General features: G+C 42.2%; 1 protein-coding gene across 1 annotated transcript in view; it reads right to left on the bottom strand.

Annotated features, from left to right (window-relative positions):
- The window catches only part of XKR6 (XK related 6), a 299,342-nt gene extending 281,719 nt beyond the window's left edge, over nucleotides 1-17,623 (bottom strand). The window contains exon 1 of the mRNA XM_025395200.1: nucleotides 16,866-17,623. Coding sequence (XP_025250985.1) covers nucleotides 16,866-17,602 — 737 coding nt within the window. The 5' untranslated portion in view covers nucleotides 17,603-17,623. The remainder of the gene's footprint in view (nucleotides 1-16,865) is intronic.
- Nucleotides 17,624-20,304: the final 2,681 nt, after the last annotated feature.

Raw genomic sequence — 20,304 nt, 5'->3', positions numbered from 1 at the left:
ACTGTCTGTAGTCTGGACAGTAATATCCCCTGGCTACAACAGATGATTCCAGTGTAAGGGCAAGACTCAGCTGGCACCAGATAATATAAGCAAATATAATGAAAAGTGTTAAAACTCTATTAATAAGATCAGCTAGACAAAAAAATTATCGCATACATAGTGTATATTTGACCTCTACCACCATACAGAGTCTGTTAAAGGTTTCAGAGTATAGTTTTATTCTAATTATAATTTGCAGTTTAATCTCTCAAGTACAATAGTCTGAGAAGATAATAATTACTTATTAGCCACACAGGTCACAGATTTTGGCTTTTTAAGAAGAAACAAGAGCCCTCATGCAGACCCTGGTACAGTCTCAACTGGTGGAGATACTATGGAAAGGAACTTTTAAATTATTAAATAGCCTCTAAATACATATATATATATATATATATATATACACACAGACACACATATATACACATACATACATATACACACACACATATTTATATTATTTCATTTATTAGTAACTTAATTTTCAAAAGTCAATTAAGAATGTCAGAAAATGTAACCTAACACTTGGAACTAACTAAACAGGTATTTTAAGATAGCTGACTGTTAGAAACTTCAGTGCTAGCATGGTAGATTTCTGTTTTTTAAATATTTTATGGTTTTCTATAAGAACTTACAAAACATACTGACCTGTTTTGACGAAAACATTTCTGGTTTGGTTTTACATTTAAGTCATATTTAGATATTTAACACCTTTATAAGGATTTTTATAACTTTTTTTCATTTTTGTAGATACAGGGATTCACCATGTTGTCCAGGCTGGTCTCAAACACCTGGGCTCATGCAATCAACCTGCCTCAGCCTCCCAAAGTGCTGGGAATACAGGCGTGAGCCACGATGCCCAGCCTCAATAAGGAATTTTTAGATCATTTGAATCCATCCCCAGGGGTTACTAACACACAAACCAAATAGAATTCCGTATATTTTAGTATACAGCACATCTTCAAATAACATCGTTTCATTGACCGTCATTTAGTTACACAGTTGCTAAGAAAAATCCATTCCCAAACCAGGCCACTGTCTGGTGGGTTTTCTCCAGGTACTCGGGTTTCCTCCTGGACAAAGCTGAGCACATTAAGTTTATTAATGCATTTACCTGGGTCCAGTCTAAGGACATAAGTGGGGGTGTGAGTGTGCCCCATGATGGGTTGGCACCCTGTCCAGGGTTGGTGCCCACCTTGTGCCCTGAGCTCCTAGGATAGGCTCTGGCCACCTGTGACCAGGTGCAATAAGTGGGTAAATAATTACCTCACGTTGTATTAATCTTTCTTAAATGTAGGTATGGCTCACATTTATTTCAATGTTTAATGCCTGAAGTGTTTTGGTCTTTACTTAAAAGTTTGGTGGTGTTTTTGTGACCAGAAATATGCCATAGAAACTTAACTTGTGCTTGCATCAATTAGCCTATGGGAAAACTGGCTTCCATATACATAGTTTCACTTAAAATTGCAGTTCCTAAGAACGCATTGATGACGTTGAAGATTTACTATATAGGCTTTTAGAGTAAATTTCTAAATGTAGGTATAATTTTGTACATTTTTTAGGTATCTATTTGGTGGTCTATCTATTCAACAGATGAGAACAAGTAGTCACTTTTGGAGATAGTTTCATGGGAGACGGCACCCAATAAAGTCTCCAACGATGGGACAAGACTTTGTGAGAGCACACAAGCTGTGCTCACAAACCAAGATCCCAATCTTTCCTCAACCAGATGAAGTTTTCTTTAAGACCTGAAACATTGATGAGTCTTGGGCACAGGGCTGTAATACTTTTCATTGAGTCCATGAAGGCCATTTTTACCTCAATGAAACCTCATCTAAAGAAAAATTATTTAAAACTCCAGTTGTATTGTTTCAAGATAGTTTAGTATATTTAGTATGGCTCACTCTTCATTAAACTTCACAAGTATTTTTAAAAGCTAATTTAAATAGTTACCTGTTTGAGCTGATCAACGGAAACAGGGCTCAGGCTATTTCTGTATGACCCTCAGACTAAGAATGATTTTTATATTTTTTAAGGGGACTGTGCACCAGAGGCCTTCTGTGGCTACACATCTTAAAATACTTCTTTACAGAGAAAGCTTGCCAACTCCTGAATCAAAACAGAAATCAAAGTTTTAAAGGGAAATTGTTTCTTGTACTCTGCAATACCATTTCTTTTATATATACACACACATAGACACATTCATGGCCCCCATCCCCTTCCCACTTTAATCTGGAGGGTACCTGATATACACAGAATTATTTGAGTCTCTATCCACCAAAATGCAGGCTCCTTCTCCTGTGACGTGAAGGTGTTGCCCAGCCACCCTTGATCTAGGTATGGTCCACGGCTAGTTCTTCACAATGGCACATGAGTGGAAGTGATGTGTTTCACTTCACCTCAAACCAGGGCTTTTTTTTTTGTTGTTGTTTGTTTGTTTGAGAGAGAGAGAGAGTCTTGCTCTGTCACCCAGGCTGCAGTGGCACAATCATAGCCCCCTGCAGCGTCAACCTCCTGAGCTCAAGTAGTCTTCCCATCTCAGCCTCCCAACTAGCTGGGAACCACAGGTGTGCCACACCACATCCAGCTCATCTATTTTTTTTTTTTTTTGCGACGGAGGCCCGCCCTGTCACCCAGGCTGGACTGCAGTGGCCGGATCTCAGCTCACTGCAAGCTCTGCCTCCCGGGTTCACGCCATTCTCCGGCCTCAGCCTCCCGAGTAGCTGGGACTACAGGCGCCCGCCACCTCGCCCGGCTAGTTTTTTTGTATTTCTTAATAGAGACGGGGTTTCACCGTGTTAGCCAGGATGGTCTCGATCTCCTGACCTCGTGATCCGCCCGTCTCGGCCTCCCAAAGTGCTGGGATTACAGGCTTGAGCCACCGCGCCCGACCCAGCTCATCTATTTTTAATTTTTGTAGAGACAGGGTCTGCCTACATTGCCCAGGCTGGTCTCAAACTCCTGGGCTCAAGTGATCCTCCCACCTTGGCCTTCCAAAATGATGAGATTACAGGCATGAGACACCACGCTTGGCCCAAGCTAGAGTTTTTAAGAAGCAGTTATACTTTCTCCATAGTTTCTTTCCTTTCTCTGACTGAATGCTGAGGTGTTGAGTCCTGAGGATGTCAAAGCCATCACCAGCCATTCCACCCCATGATAAACAATACTGTTCCATTGTGTTCAGTCACTGACATTTTTGTTATTACAGCTATTGAGAACACAGGTTGTAATAATCATTAACACATACATTGTGGATTTACTGCCTCTCATATTTAACTAACTTCTACTTAATTTGAAAGTTCTCCCAATCACCCTTCAAAAAGAAAGAGAAAAAAACCATGAAAACAGATTGTTTATACTGCAGAAAGCAGTCTGTTTATTCTACCCATCAGTCTTTTCCTTGACAACTGGCTACTGCTGCTCTTTTTTTGTTTACTGTCTGCTCAAATGATTTATTTAAAACCTCACTATAACCACATTTCAAATGAACCAAAACGTAAAACCATTCCTGCTTCACATGTGTTGTTCAAATGCCGATGCTGCATTGAGAAATTATAGCATCCCACCCAGTGGCTGGGTTTCAGAGGCAGAATGTGAAAGTGGACAAAAATAGCTCCACTTCAGTTCTTTATTGTAGACAAGGGCCAACAAAACATAAGAAAGGTAAGAAATGTCACTTAACCTTGAAACACTCTAGGATATCTCCCAAACAAGAACTTCCCAAAGCAACTGAAACTTGACATTCTCAAAAGCTGCATCTTGACACCATCGCTGATTCAAAAACATGTCAGAACTGCCACAACACATGTCTCTGGGATGTGGATTCCTTCCCACATGACTGGCAAAATGGGAATGACAACAGTATCATGCAAAAGGAGTGTTGGTTCAGGAGCCGTTCTTCCCAGCATGTTAACGTTTTGAAGCTATTGAGGGCCAAGATTTTTTCACAAATAATGAGAAAGACTTAGAAAAAAGAAAAAAAAGAAAAAAAACAACCCTAAGAAAAATCAATTGTATCAAACCACCTTCCTTTTGTGCAAGTAGTGGGCATGAGGGTGGCTGGTTTAGTCACCTCAGTATCTACTGCGCTCTCCATTACCCAGTGATAGTGTGGGGTACATGAAGGCTACACTCTGAAGCAGAGCTTTAATTCTGGTGAAACTGGCCTCCATAATAAACTAACATCTCCAAGAATGAATCTAAAACCCGGGATAAACATGTCCCAGGATAAAATAAGGCCTACAATCAGTTGGGTGTAATGCTGAGTGCAAGTGTCAAGGAAGAGTTAAGCCTCCCTGTATTTTTACTTCAATTGTCATTGCTTTTGTTAAAATTCCACTTAAAAAGTTACATAGTTTTAAGTAGTCTGGCCTTAATTCTATTTTTTTCCTATAGCCCTGTTATTTTTAGTGTATGATTTTGCAGAATGAGAGGTTTTTCAGGAATGTGTATATCACATTACAGCAGATATGAGCCCATCGCAAACTGAGATAGTGAGCTGAAATGCCAAGCAATAAGCAAAAAGAAACACTCCAACCTCATCAGGCCCCATCCAAAATCAGGTAACACGCCTGACACATATCACATTTAATCATAAAGGGCTGCTGGGGTACACATTGACTCTTCCCACATTACATCTCAGAAACTACCTAAAAATTATTATGCAGATCCTATCAAATAGTGGACACCCCAAACACAGTCCACAAATGCTACAAACACATTCAAATTCTCTGTTCTTCCAAACTCATCACGTGATTGTCTCTAACTTCAGCTTCGTTTTGACAACTTTTGTTTAATCTGCAAACTGAGTAATGAGTCCTTTATTGTAGTTTATCTTTCCTTCCAACCCACAGCCATATATACCATCACCCTCCAGGCGCAACCAAAACCACTTGATTGCTGAACTTTGAACACAGAATTCCTTTATTGGAAGACACCATCTTTTCCTTCAGTTTTCTTCATCTTTGAAGGCAAAATGGCATCTTTTAAATGTACAGTGTAGGGTGATTTATAACTCTTCAGTTGACTACTCAAAAGCTGCTTTCCTTATGACCAAACAAAATGACAGATTTGGAGTTCTGCTCATTTTGATGCAGAATCATAATGAGCAGAGCATCTAACCCTCCCTGCCCTGTGCAAGTCCACAGACCCCAGGCCCCACCTCTGCCAGCCCAGCCTCTCCTAGGATTTCTGGCACTGAGCTTCTCTGTTACAAGGTTCTTGGATTTTCTCACCATTCCCATGTACGTTTAAATACTGGTAATCTAGGCCAGGCGCTGCACCTCAAGCCTGTAATCCCAGCACTTTGGGAGGCCGAGACGGGCGGATCACAAGGTCAGGAGATCGAGACCATCCTGGCTAACACGGTGAAACCTCGTCTCTACTAAAAAATACAAAAAAAATTAGCCGGGCGTGGTGGCGGGCGCCTGTAGTCCCAGCTACTCGGGAGGCTGAGGCAGGAGAATGGCGTAAACCCGGGAGGCGGAGCTTGCAGTGAGCTGAGATCCGGCCACTGCACTCCAGCCTGGATGACAGAGACTCCGTCTCAAAAAAAAAAAAAAAAAAACACACACAAAAACTGGTAATCCATCAGAATCACCTGCGGACCTTCTTTTATCCATTCCGCCCCTCTAAATCTAAAATGCCTAGTGCTAAAAAGTTGATCAAAAAAAAAAAACAAATTCCCAAGTCATTCTAACATATGCTCCTTCTCCTTGATAACTAACTCGTAGATATTGATAGAAATCAGCCTGCACAACTTTGCTTCTCATCCCTGTGTACTGCTTAGGGAACTTTCTGAAAACCTAGATTTTTTAAATATATAGATTCTTGGGCCCATCCCAGATCTCTTATGGTAGATTCCAAATATCTGGTTCCTCAAGTGATTCCAATGCACAGTCAAGGTTTGAAAACAGCTGCTTTGGACAGGTACAGTGGCTCACACCTGTAATCCCAGCACTTTGGGAGGCTGAGGAGGGCAGATCACCTGAGGTCAGCAGTTTGAGACCAGCCTGACCAACAAGGTGAAACCTTGTCTCTGCTAAAAGTACAAAAATTAGCCAGGCATGGTGGCTCATGTCTGTAATCCCAGCTACTTGGGAGGCCGAGGCAGAAGAATCACTTGAACCCAGGAGGCAGAGGTTGCAGTGAGCCAAGATTGTGCCATTGCACTCCAGCCTGGGCAACAAGAGTGAAACTGTCACACAAAAAGAAAAGAGAAGAGAAGAGAGGAGGGGAGAGGAGAGGAGAGGAGGGGAGGGGAGGGGAGGGGAGGGGAGCTTCCTTATAACCTCGGGATACAACTGCTGTTCTCAATGTTTCCAACAGGTCAAGAGAGAACCAACATATTTGAGTGCAGTATTTACATGGGACCTGTGGGGTATGCCAAACCTACATATTCCTTTCTGTAATGCGGAAGTCATAGGGTCAAAAGGTGCACCTACCCTGAGAAGGAGAATGAAGTACTGAAAACTATGTCCTAAGACACAGACCCAGAGGTATTAATATTACTCAGCTGTTTGATCCATCAGCAGTTACAGTCAACTACAAGAGTTACAAGCCTACCCCAAGCTCTGCAGAGTTTAATATTAATACATTAGACTAGACATCAGAGGTCTCAAAGAACCTCAGCTTATATACCAAGAGGCCCCAGGGGTTGAAGAATATCATTCCTCCATCTTCAATAAGCCAGACAACAACGTCCCAGAGAAAAGCAAACTAATTCTGTCCCGCCCACAGCTTGGTGGGCTCTGGCTTCAAAAGTTGCCTCCACCAGTGCCATAGGTTACTTAATCACTTTAAGCCCACTTCTTCGTCTATAAAATGGGCACAAAATGCTTGTGAAAATTAAGTGAGACAATGTATATAAAAACAGAATATCCAATATAGTTTTCTTTCCTCCTTAATTTCTCTATGCCTCCTCTACTCTGCTTGAATTTTTGTCATACATTCTAACACACTAGCAGGGCTCACCTCAAGTTTACTGCAAGCATCACACACACGTCCTCTCCAACAACTAAACTAGGACATAGGGGGCCTTAGGGGGCACTTTATTTATCTTAGTTTCTCTAAAATGAACATGAAGCTTAAACTCATTAACTGTTGACTGGCAACCCATTCAACAGACCTGATAACTCAGCTCCTAGTTCTATTAATATGACAGCAGTGGCTATCAAACCTTAAAGGTTAGAATTACCAGGAAGCCTGTTTAAAATACACATCCCCACCACCGACAACTACTTAATAATTGATTCCAGCAAGGATTCTCAACAGACACCAAAACCATAAGGTAAAGGGTTTTAGACACTGACACTTTGCTAACATATGACTCCCCAGTTACCTACCGATAGCAAAAGGAAAAACTACCTTTATATAAAGAAATCTGGCAGTCGCAACCTTAACCAAGGGATAAAACTTATCATCACTAATAGTGGGACAAAACAGGTATGGGGCACCTACTGATATGATGCAAATATGAAGAAAGCAGTACTTCTGACAAAAATTTGTGCCTGAATGTAATTCAGCTCCTAGACGCAACTTCAAGTTTACTAGACATACAGAGTGCAAATGGCACCTGGAAGAAACACTCAGGCAACGCAAAATATGAGCAGACAAGAGAACTGGACTGGACCCTGGAAAAAAGTCAATGTCATAAGAAAAAAAAAAGGAGAGGGACTCTTCTAAAGAAACAGCAATGTAATTCATAAATTTTTACTAAGTCCCTGTTTGAAGGGGAGAAAAAAACCACAAATAAATTTGCTGGGGACAAAAACTAGGTAAATCTGAGTACAAAGCAGCTATTAGATGATTTTACAGAATTAAGGAAAATTATGGAAATACTGTTAATTTTCTCAGATGCAATGATACTGTAGCTTTGTAGAATTATTCTAAATATTTCATATTTGAGGTGAAGTATTTAGAGGTGCAACATCAGGATAGAATATGTGTTAAATACACACATATACATACATACATATATATATATATATGTATTTTTTTTTTTTTTTTGAGACGGAGTCTCACTCCATTGCCCAGGCTGGAGTGCAGTGGCATGATCTTGGCTCACTGCAATCTCCGCATCCCAGGTTCACATCATTCTCCTGCCTCAGCCTCCCAAGTAGCTGGGACTACAGGCACCCGCCACCACACCCAGCTAATGTTTTATATTTTTTTAGTAGAGACGGGGTTTCACCATGTTAGCCAGGATGGTCTCGATCTCCTGACCTCGTAATCCACCCACCTCGGCCTCCCAAGGTGCTGGGATTACAGGCATGAGCCACCACACCCGGCCAAATATATCTATATCAACAACTGGCCAAGCACAGCGACTCACGCCTATAATCCCAGCACTTTGGGAGGACAAGGCAGGAGGACTGATCGAGGCCAACAGTTCAAAACCAGCCTGGGCAATATAGCAAGACCCCCATCTCTGAAAAAAAAAAAAATTTTTTTTTTTTTTTTTGAGATGGAGTCTCGCTCTGTCACTGAGGCTGGAGTGCAATGGCACAATCTCAGCTCACTGCAACCTCCGCCTCCCGGATTCAAGTGATTCTGCTGCCTCAGCCTCCTGAGTAGCTGGGACTACAGGCACATGCCACCACACCTGGCTAATTTTTGTATTTTTAGTAGAGACATCATGTTAGCCAGGATGGTCTCGATCTCCTGACCTCGTGATCCGTTTGCCTCAGCCTCCCAAGCTGCTGGGGTTACAGGCGTGAGCCACCGTATCTGGCCTACAAAAATCTTTTTAAACGAGCAAGGCGTGGTGGCACACACCTTAAGCCCCAGCTACTCAGGAGGCAGACGCAAGGGAATTGCTTGAGCCTAGAAGTTCAAGGCTGCAGGGAGTTATGCTCACGCCACTACACTCCAGCCTGGGCAACAGAGTGAGAATCTTGTTTCTTTAAAAAAAAAAAAAATTACTGAAGCCAGGTGAATGGTAACAGGTATTCGTTATACTGCTCTATTTCCCTGTGTGCTTAAAAGCTTCAATAATAAAAATTGAGCAAAAATACACATTCCCTGACCCAACTCCCTGAGGCTCTGATCCTGAAGTCTGTAGTAAGGCCTGGAATCTGCATGTTAATGGCCCCGTGCACTCTCCTAACACAGGAGTCTCTGCCACACTTGAAGAAACACAGCTGAAGTGAGAAAGCCAGGCGCCTGCCCTCTGGAGGGGCCTGAGTTCTGGATTGCCCCGCCTGCTCGACTTTACTGGCAAGCTTCCCAAGCTACGGGTTTGGCATCTTCCTCAAATCTGCTGCCTTTCCTCATTTGTTCAGTGTATTTAAGATGGAAAGAAAAGGAAGCATCATGGTGATACGAATGTTTTAGCTCACCGACCCATGAGTGAAAGCGTCTGGCCAGGGCAAGCTGTAATTATCAACCCTACCTTTCCTCCAAGAGGGTTGTGAAGAAAACAGTATGTAGCTCTCTGTGAACCGAATATTCTAATTTCTTCCTAGAAATGAATGATGAGCACAGTCCATGCTCTAAATCAATGACCAAGATAAAACAGATATTGCTTCCTCATTTAAACTAAGAAGACGAAAACACTCCATTCAAAACAAAAATTATTTTTAAAACCACTTGTTTAACATTCCAAGGTAAAAGAGATCAATGAGAAGAAATTTTTTGTTAGCAATCTGTAAAATACCATAGGGTGCAGTAGTATGTTTTGAGCTATATTAAAATATGCAATATACCAAGATCTATCCACATTAGAAATACAGAAATGAAAACTCTAATGTTGAAATTTTATGTAGAACTATATTGTCACTGTAACAATATCCACTGAATTCTCTAAGCAAATTCCATCTTTCCTAAAAATTCGACTAGTGCCAAAAAAGAACTTATACCTTAATCTAAAAAAAAAAAAAAAAATTCACTTAACAGAATTATTTCCTAAAAGAGCTGAAGTGACATGATAGTATCACTAAAAAAAAAAATTGTTTTACAAACACTAACTTTTCAAAGTTAAAGAACACATCTCAAACAACAAATTACAGTAGGTAATTTTAAGGTTCTGACCCCCCACAAAAGAAATTAACCTTGGTAAACAATTCAGAAAAACCTCCAAAATACATGGCTTAAACAGATATGCATATATTGCTTTAGCTTAATCTACCAGTAAAAATTTAAAACAGATGACAAAAAAAGACTACTGAAAAATATAGTTTAATTTTAGCTGAAATTGCAAATTCACAAAATTAGCTGATAAAGTCAGCACAAGTTTCTCAGTAAGTTTAGTCTGCCATAAATTTTGACATTAACTAATGAGATCTACAAAATGTCCCTATAGGTAGGTAAGTGACTCAAAATGAGAATTTGTTTAGTAAGTCGGAACCATCCATGGCAGGACTTAGAACTCTCTACTCCAAATCAGCACCTAGGAGACATATACACTTGCTTTAAAAATAGTTTAATTGATCGAACCAGACTAAAATTCCCTCTTTAAAGCTATTTTCAAAGCACAAATACCTGTAGCATAATGAACTTTTTTACATTGAAGAGACATTAAAGATCAATCCATTTAACTCCTTGTTTGATAAATATGAAGAAACTGAGGCCAGTGGTTGTAACTTGCAGAGTGACAAACCTGACTTCTTACCTCCAACAGTCATTCCCTTCATACCAGGCTATGTCCTGTGCTTTTCTTGAATATCTCCAATAGTGGTAAGCAGTGGATTGTCTTTAGGCAATTAGTCAAAAGTCACTGAACTTGTTAAATGAGAGTATATTTTCATAAATTTTTAAAAAAGTTTTACTTTTTAAAAGTCAAATAAGAAATCCAGAATTTCCGATGAGAAGAAACTAGATGAACAGCACATCATGGGGAGTAAACTAAAATTTTAACCACAAACTTATTTGCAGACAGCTCGCTGTAAAGCAAATCATCCCGGGGTGAAAATGGCAACATCGGAGACACAGCTTCTTTTTGCATCCCACAGAATCTTTCCATCCCACAGAATCTTTCCAACATTCCAGAATCTACCTACTGCATAAGCCTGACTAGGCAACTGACCTTATGAGTAAGTCTATAGTCAAATGATGTTGAAGACAGAAATGAACAACTTGTGACTTCTAGTAGGTACCTGCCTGCCAGATTTCAGGAGCTCTGGCCTTCTTACAATACAGATTTTGATACTTCATTTCTGGATCCTTCTGGAAATACTATACTGCATCACCAGTTGCAATTTCGCTCCAAAGCATGCCATTTTTTCATCCCCTTCCCTTGAGGATTTACCACAAATGTCAAGTTTTTAGGGTTACTGTTCACTCAAAAACAAGAAATAAATCTTCAGAGATGTTCGCTTCTTATTCATTCTCCCACAGGAAGTATCTATGTCTCAATTTAACCCACTTACCCTCACAGCTAAGCATGTATTTCTGGATTTTTCAGATGGGAGGAGGAAGAAGGGAAGAAACCAGGAGAGGCAACTTCATGTGGTTAAATCTGCTCCTCCTTTTCCTTGATGGTACCAAAGGGTCTTGCCCACTGCAACATTATAAAAAATAATCATCCTAGTGTTTTTACAGTTTAACACTTTATGTTTACGCCTTTCATTCTTTTAGCACTTCTGTTTACCTAAGGTAGAGATTCATTTTTTTTTTTCCAACTGGATATTCGATTGCTATCATTTGTTAAATAATTCTTTTTCCATCCACTGATTAGCAATGCCACCTTTACTATGTACTAAATTCTCACAAACATATCAATATATGTATAGACTCTTCATTCTCCTTTGAACTATCTGCTTAATTTCTCTGCACATTGGTCTAATTATTGACACATTATAGCACATCTACTTCCTGATCGGGTAAGCCTCAACATTCTTCAAAGTTTTTTGACTACTCAAACTCATTTATACTTTTCTCAGATCAATTTTACCCAACTTTCCCCTCAGAAAAACCCCACTGAGTTTCTTTTTTTTTTGAGACAGAGTCTCGCTCTGTCGCCCAGGCTGGAGTACAGTGGCGCAAACTCAGCTCACTGCAAGCTCTGCCTCCCAGGTTCACATCATTCTCCTGCCTCAGCCTCCTCAGTAGCTGGGACTACAGGCACCTGCCATCACACTCAGCTAATTATTTTTGTATTTTTTAGTAGGGACGGGGTTTCACCATGTTAGCCAGGATGGTCTCGATCTCCTGACCTCATGATCCGCCTGCCTCGGCCTCCCACTGAGCTTCTTTTTAACCAGAATTCCATTAAGCTTACGGATAAAATTAAAAAAAAAAAAAAATGCTATTTTTACAATGAGATTCCCACCCATTAATAAGCATATAAAACTCATTCTCTCTCTACTCACACACCCACACACCCCACAAATACAAGTATACAATCTATTAATGTGTCTATGATGGTACCCTGGCCCCACACAGATGAATTTCCTTATTTGTACGTATCTAAATATTGAATATTACCATTCTTAAACCACAAAATCTTAGCATTAGAGGGACATTACAGATCACTTATCCCAACACCACTCATAATCCCAGTTATGTTTCCTCAAGCCTATTTAACAGATTCGTTTCAGATATAAACAGAATTATTATACCTTTCACACGCAACATAAACATTATTTGTATCTCACAAAAGGCAAAGAGAAGTGGGTTACATTTACTGAAGACTGTTTTGAATTTGCGAATTCTTTCAGAATGAGATTAATACTTGAGCTCAAAAAAAAACAAAACAAAAACAGAAAACACGGAGTACCATTACACTAGCGCATCCCTTTGAGTAGCCCTTGAGACCCTCGTGCTCCCAAGGTAAAGTCGTTCGTTACGTGTTATCCGGGGGCCAAACTTAATGGTACCAGATCATTTCTTTCCCAATTCTGCCATCATATTTATTAAGAACACAAATCTAACATTCCTCTCCAAATGGAATAAGCCTGAAATCCAGTTCTAAAGTGTTTCTCAAGCGTGGGGTTCCCACATGATCACCTGTGGGTCTTCTAAAACTACGACTTCTTAGGTCCTCCCCGGGGAGTCTTCTTCAGCAGGTCCAGCAGTGCCTCGGCTTTTCTATTGAAGGGCTGCAACAGATTCTCTTCTCAGCCAGAACTAAGAACCACTATTCTAAAATATTCAACATGAACAAAGACCCATAATAGACTAAGTATCCCTACACAGAGGAGCAGAGAGGAGGGCAGGGGAGTGATTAAAAAAATAATAAAGCGTCTTCACCAGCCCAGCAACATTCACTGCTGATTGTGTAGAGAGCTGCATATCCAAATTGCACCAGTCTCAAATCAGAAAACAACGCTAAAACAGAGCTGTAGACTGCTCAGCTGGATGGTGCCATTATAAAATGCAAAATGCCTTTTCCTTTTTACTCCCCTGAAGGCAACCCTCTACCACATCCCATCTCACAAGATAAAGAACCACTGACCATCCTCTTAAATATGGCAAGTCGTATAAAGAAGTAAATTCCTTTTACTCTGAAATAGAAGGGTGCAAACACACACATAAAACTACATTCATTAAATGGGAGATTAATGATGTGGCCGTGACATTTTGGTCAAATAACTGTTGCTTCTTGACTGAAGAGAACTGACAATGCACTAAGCAACCTCTAAAAGTAACACAAAAGCAGAGAAAGGACAATAGCTCAAGGGAAAACTTGCACACATCAATGCAATAAGCGAACTGAATCACACTGTTCCTAAAGCCAAACCCTCCAAGAAAATGCTCTCTATTAACAACACATTGTACAAAAGTGAAGCCCAATGTGACTCATGCTCCTGGAATACGTGATTCATATGCCTGTTATCCCCACGAAAAGCACCTGAAAAATAAAGCACATCAAGCTATACAGAGGTTGTTACATGTTTAGTAATTAGTGGGAGTAAGGCATGCATGAAAAAGACCTTAATCACACACTAGTGCTCTGCAAAGCAGGTTCACGGGGCCACATCATTCTACAGACAACCATTCTTCCATGCTCCAATTTCAGTCCAGCCAAAAATACTTCCTTACATTCTATAAAGTCATTTGATAAAAGACGTCAAGTATTTGCCATCTTGACAGCAATGGCAAGATGCACAGAAGTGCCCCATCTTAATATCGAGGGAAACTAAATTTTATTAAATAGGTGTTGTGCTTTGTCCAAGCTATAACCAAATAATTTTACATTTTAAAAAATCTGAAGAGACAAGTATTCATGGTTTAATGGAATCAGTTTTGACAATGTACAACTTCACTGACATCTTTTCTTAGAGATGCAGCCCAAACCAAATGATAGAAATATTAGATCTTAACCTTTATGTCATGTGACCATAAGAGACAGCAAAGTTTCAACAGCAAATATGATTAAGGAAACAACTATAAACCCAAAAGATCTTCAATAAAAATAGAGATGATGTATGTTCATACACATTGACAAGCAATTGTTTGCCAAAAGATTAAAACAAGAATTCCTCTAAAGCTTTTACATATGAATGATTTCAACACAAACAACATGGCTAGCAGGTATTAAAGCAGCAGACCTTGCTCCTGCAGTATTTCAAACAAAACCATCTAAATGGGAAAAAATTTTTTTTTTTATAAAATCCTTCCTCAGTAAATACTGCTTTTGAAGTATAGCTATGTTAGAAGAAACAACTTACCAAAATTAGCATGTCTTTTAATAACTTAACTTTGGGAAATATTTAGAGATATACTCCAATCTTGAAAAAAGATGTAAAAAAAACTAGACAGTAAAGTCACAGGCACTTTATATCACTGCAGATGAAAGTTAAGATCAGAAAAAAAATACTACCCCACATACAACTAAAAAAGCTAAACTGACATTTTAAATGTACTTTTCAGTTTGCCCTAAAATCTGGACTTCCACTTTGCCCAGAAACAATTAACGTTTAGGTGAATGGAGGTGGGATTTTATTCTACTCCAATTTCATTCTGTCTCAAAGCTTAACTACTAATAAGTGTCCAGGACAGATTCCACTAGAAACAGTTCTCTCAGGAATTCTAACTTGACACCAACATTTTTATTGCCCACACTTAGAAGTTTACCTCATGGAGATAGTTGACTTCCGCTTGTTCAGCAGAAGCCGACCAGTATATGCTACTAAATTCTACTGGCATGTTAAAATCTCTCTTCCCCATACTTTTTGTCCCTCCCCAGCTTCATTCCTGGCATCTTAACAATCAGAAACCACCACCCTCCCCCGCCCAAAAAAAAAAAAAGGTATCTCCAATACCAAACACACTACCTTTGATTCGGTATGACTTTGAGTGTGTGGGTGATTGGGAATTTAGATCTCAAATTTAAAACATATTTCAGAATTTTATTTGACCCCAAGCTATGCTTACAACAGCCAAAAGTTAATCAGCACTTTTCCTATTTTTATTCTCTCACTTCTTATAAACTTAGCAGGAAACAAATTATCTGCAGACAAATGCAGCTAGAGAAAAAGCTGTTTGGTTCAGCCTAGAAAGGCCAGTAAACAACTCTGGGTGGTGCAGGGCCTACGGAACCACCCTCACTTCCCCTAGCCTGAATTTGCATGTAAACCCAGCAGGACAAAGTTCTTGCATCTACTCTCGTGATTTGACTTAATTCAACCCCATGCTTTCCGAAATGTTTTTATTTAAATAAATTCCGCAAAGAGATCTGGACAAACCATTAAAAAGACAGCAGATTTTATTTCAGCTAACCTGGGTATATCTGTTACCTGAACTACTAAGTGCCTAAAATCTCCTACTAAGCTAGGAGTCAGGGCAGCCTAGGCAAAATGTCTTCTCATAGAAGCCATGCACTTGAAGAGCTTGCCCGCGTGTAATTTATCTTCAGTAAGATTTTTTTCTCTTGCAAATGCTTTCACCTGCAACTCACTGTTTCCAGAATACACACAAGCTAATTTAAGTAAGAAGGCACAGATGTACCCAGGTGTGAATGGGTTCATTTCCTCAGTTTAGCCAGGGAGGCAGTCAGTGAAGAAGGCGCCTGGCTGAAAGAACACCTGCAAGTGGTTTGTGAGGGACTGAACTGGCACACGGGAAATTTACAAAAGGAGAAAGGGCCGCAAAGCCAAGCTTGGGTCTTGTGTAAATATAAATCACTTACGCACTGGCCTGGCTACCAAAAACATCGTTCCCCCAGAATAGGTATCCAGGTGGCTAATTGGTTTTCTGGAGGTGAGAGTTAACACCAAACGCTCGCGCCCATCACATTTTATTCCATTTTTACCTGTCACTAAGAAAAGGACACGTCTAATCCAGTAAACCAAAAAAAAAAAGTCTTTTTTCCTTTCGGGAGAGCAGCGGTTTGGAGTCATTCACAGGGGCTGGGAGTGCGGGAGGGGGAAGGGGCGTGGAATCCAGGAGTGCTTGCAGGCGGCAGCGAGGGTTTTTCCACAGGGCCCCACGCAGGCCACTGCAGAGGGAGAACGGGGGAAGAGGGAAGGATGTCTCACCCGGGAACAAACCCGAGTGCAGCGGCTGGAGGAGGGAAGGCTTCCCCGGGCCGCGAGGTGGGGTGCAGCCCAGGGCGCCTGCAGCTGGTTACCTCGGGAGGCAGGGAAAAGAGGCGCCCGGGAACGGAGGTCTGCAGAGGAGACGGGGAGGGCGGGCTGAGGCAGGGACCCTGCCGAGTGCGAAGCGGGGATGAGGACGGGCCAACAGCAGGTCTCGGACTCCCCGGGCCAAAGGCGTGGCCAGGGATCCAGATCAAACGCTGGTCTTTTGGAGACGCCAGGGGCGGCACGCGGCCGGTCCCTCCTTCGAGCCCCCCGCGCTGGGCCCGTCCGAGGGGCCGCCCCACGAAGCACCGGGAGGGCAGAGGGGCTCCGCAGGGCCGGCCCGCCCCCACCCCGCAGTGCTCTTACCTCCACACCTGCCCCATCTGCAGCAGGTGGATGACCGACTGCCAGATCCACACGGAGAGGCGGCACAGGCGCTGCGCCCCCGGCGTGGCCGAGACCGCCGCGCCGTAGGCGGCCCCCATCATGGGGGGGCCCCGGCTGCTGAGCCCCTCCACGGCGCCCAGCCCGCCGCCCGTGTAGTCCTGCACGAACCAGCGGAAGCTCAGGCTCTGCACCAGCAGCGACGGCACCAGCACGAAGAAGAGGGTCAGCCCGAAGTAGCCGTAGTCCCCCTTGCGGTAGTAGTCGAGGGCCAGCCACAGGTCGGTGCCCACGTCCCCGAAGAACACCAGCAGCGCCAGCACGATCCACAGGCAGTCGAGCCACGGCCGCTCCACCTGCGGCGGCGGCGGCTCTGGCCGCGCGGCCGAGGGCGTCGGGGGTTGGCGGTCGGCGCCGGGGGCCGCGGGAGGCTGCAGCGGCTGGTCCCCCCCGTCGGCGGCGGCGCTGCGGCGCGGCTTCTTGCCCAGGAGGGAGCGCAGGCAGGCGGAGCGGCAGCCCCAGTAGCACGAGGAGGTGTTGCAGCAGTGGCAGATGTGCAGCGAGCTGCTCTCGCCGGGCTCGCTGCCGTCGCCGCCGCCGCCGCAGCCGCCTCCCCCGGGCTCCCCGTCCTCCTCGCCGCCACTGCCCACCGCCTCGTCCAGGTTGTGCAGCTGAGCGAAGCCCACCCCCACGCCACCGCCATCGGATTTCGCCGCCATCTTGACTCTCTTCCCAGCTCCGGAGGTTGGGGGGGAGGGACGGCGGGGGGGGGAAGAAGGCAGGGAACGGGGAGGGGGGGAAACGAATGGAGAGGAAGGGGGGCGGGGAGGAAGCGGGGGAGCAAACGAACGAGGGGGGAGTGGGCCAGGGAACCCCCTCCGCTTCCGGGTAGTTGGCGTCACTTCCGGGCGAGCCCCCCAATCGCACGGCGCCCGCAGCTCCCCAGCCCTACCCTCCCGGCCAAGATGGCCGCCCTCCTGTGCCTCAGCTGCTGGGCGGGGGACCGGGGGGTTCTCCCCGCCAGGGCTCCCCTTCCCCTCTTCCGTTGACCCCGAAACCCATCAGGTTGACCCCTCGGCGTTTCAGAATCCGGCTGGGCCGAGTGAGGCGGTCCAAAGTGATCCCTGGAGGGGGCAGTGCCAGACGTTTTGGGGTCCCCTTCCTCAGCGTCGCAGCTCACAGCTTTCCTCCTGGAGAAACGCCCCCTAACACCCTCCTGGCTGCTGGTGGAGGGGCGGGACCTTTGAGGGAAGGGGCGGAGCTAGTGCAAAGCAGGTGATTACGTGTCACTTCCGGGAGATGGGATGACCTCATTGTGTAGTTAGACAACACCCCCAATCAAAATGTCTGTGTCTCACCTCTTTGGCTGTTTGTTTTCTTTTAAATTTCTCTTTTATTCTTCTCTTATTTTGAGGGTCTTTAAAAATTACATAAGTCAGATTTTCACAAGCAAGTTATTGATTCTCACTTCCATTTAGACACCTCTCCTCTTTTACCTCTGTTGACCTCCTGATTTTTCTGTCACTGACAACTTTACCATGTTTTGTAATAAAGTTTCCATCATTCCCTTAAGAAAACTTCAGGCAAAATTCAACTGGAAATCAGCCTGGTTGTGTCTTACATGTTGGAGCAAGGAATTGTGACCTTGAATGTTTTTTCTGCCCTATGGAAATATATTCTACCAACTTTTTTTTTAATATGCAATTTTTTAATTCTGTGATCTTAACTTGGAAAATGCAGAACTAGCCAGGGCTTAACCTGTATCAATTATTTGTTCAGGTTATTTAAATGTGTAAGGAGTGCCTTTTAGAATTTTTTTGGTGCTAAGGCGTTGTGGGTAAACATAGCTTTAAATGAGGAAAAAATATTATCAGTGTGCTATATCATTAAAGTAGGTGCAGGATACACTACTTAAACTTAGCTAACAAATTACAAAACTGAAACAGCACCGAATGGATTTGAATTACAATGATCTTCCAGTGAAAGTATTTTTGAAGCCAGATAGCCAAAATAGGGCAAGATACATGGTTACAGTTGTTCCTGATCAGATGAAATGAACATTTTGAAGTTAAAAAAAAGAATGAGGGGGAAAAAGTCCCTGGATTTTCTGCTTGACCTCCCTAGATTTTTGAACTCATTTTTGTGATTCTGTCTACTTCTCCCTTCAATAAAGTCTTCTAATAATGCCGATAACTGTCTTTAGAATGTTAAGAGTACAAATTAGGTAATATTTGTATGGCTGGAGGTTCTATGGAAGAAAGGTGCCTTTGACAACTTCAATAGTTACTTTGATACTATTGAATACTATGGCATCTATGAATTTTGGGAGTGGCAGGGTAGATGGGGATACTACATTTTAGGACACAGCTTTTCATGAGTATACATGCCAGTATAAAATCTCTGAAGACTTTAGAAAAAGTACTAATAGTGAATTTTTACTCCCACATATTGGGAAGAAGGGAGTGATTCCAAAATCAACTTTTAGAAACAAGCCATATAACTGTATCCATGTATTTCATGCTATGATTGAAGCCTCATACTCCCTATGGTAGTAAAACGTAAGGCCAGCAGGTAAAGATTATTTCTGCATATAGATGGGATTCTGTTTCTTTGCTGAATTTGAATGAATAACACTTTACATGGCATAAATATAGAGTAGGATTGTCCAGGTATGGACCCCAATTTCACTAAAGTAGTAACATGAATAATGTGAGCAAGATTATCTCTTCAAATATCAGTTTTCACCTTTATATAATGGGAATAACAACAGTGACTTTTCTGAAAAGTTTATGGGCAGATTAAAGGCAGTAATCCTTTCAAGGATCTCAATATGATACCTGATAGGCAATTAAGCACTAGAGAGTAACTGCTATTATTATTACCATTGTTATTATTATATTTGCATAATACCAACATGTATCTACTTAAATTCTATCACTGAGTGTATTTGGTATCTCTAATAAAAGAAAGCATTTTGAAATGCTTCTAGAAAATAGGTGCAATTAATTTGTGCTTTCAAATATATTTTCTCTATTTAAGCTATGAGGCTGTGAAATGAGGTACAAAAGCAGGCAGTAATGGCATATTTATGATTCCTATTTCTCTGTGCCCTGAAAGAACATAATCTACTAGTGAAATTAGCTAAGTAAATTACACTCACTATATAAGGCTGACAAATGAGCTTATGAGTCAAAAGTGTTTATTACAATTGAAGTTTCAAGTAGATATATAAAATTATCAGACTGTCAAGTGATTTCAACTTTACATTTGCTGTTTCAACAATTTTATCCTTCTACTTTCTTTGGAAGAAGTATACATTATAGAACCCAGAAGGCTCTAAAATTAAAATCAGTTACAGTGATAATAAACCTCTCATGAAGACTCACTGAAAAGTTAACATAAATCTGGACTATGCATTGGA

This window comes from Theropithecus gelada, chromosome 8 (assembly GCF_003255815.1).
Source record: "Theropithecus gelada isolate Dixy chromosome 8, Tgel_1.0, whole genome shotgun sequence".
NCBI lineage: Eukaryota > Metazoa > Chordata > Mammalia > Primates > Cercopithecidae > Theropithecus > Theropithecus gelada.
The sequence above is the reverse complement of the archived record's forward strand: the minus strand, read 5'-3'. Positions and strand labels throughout refer to the sequence as shown.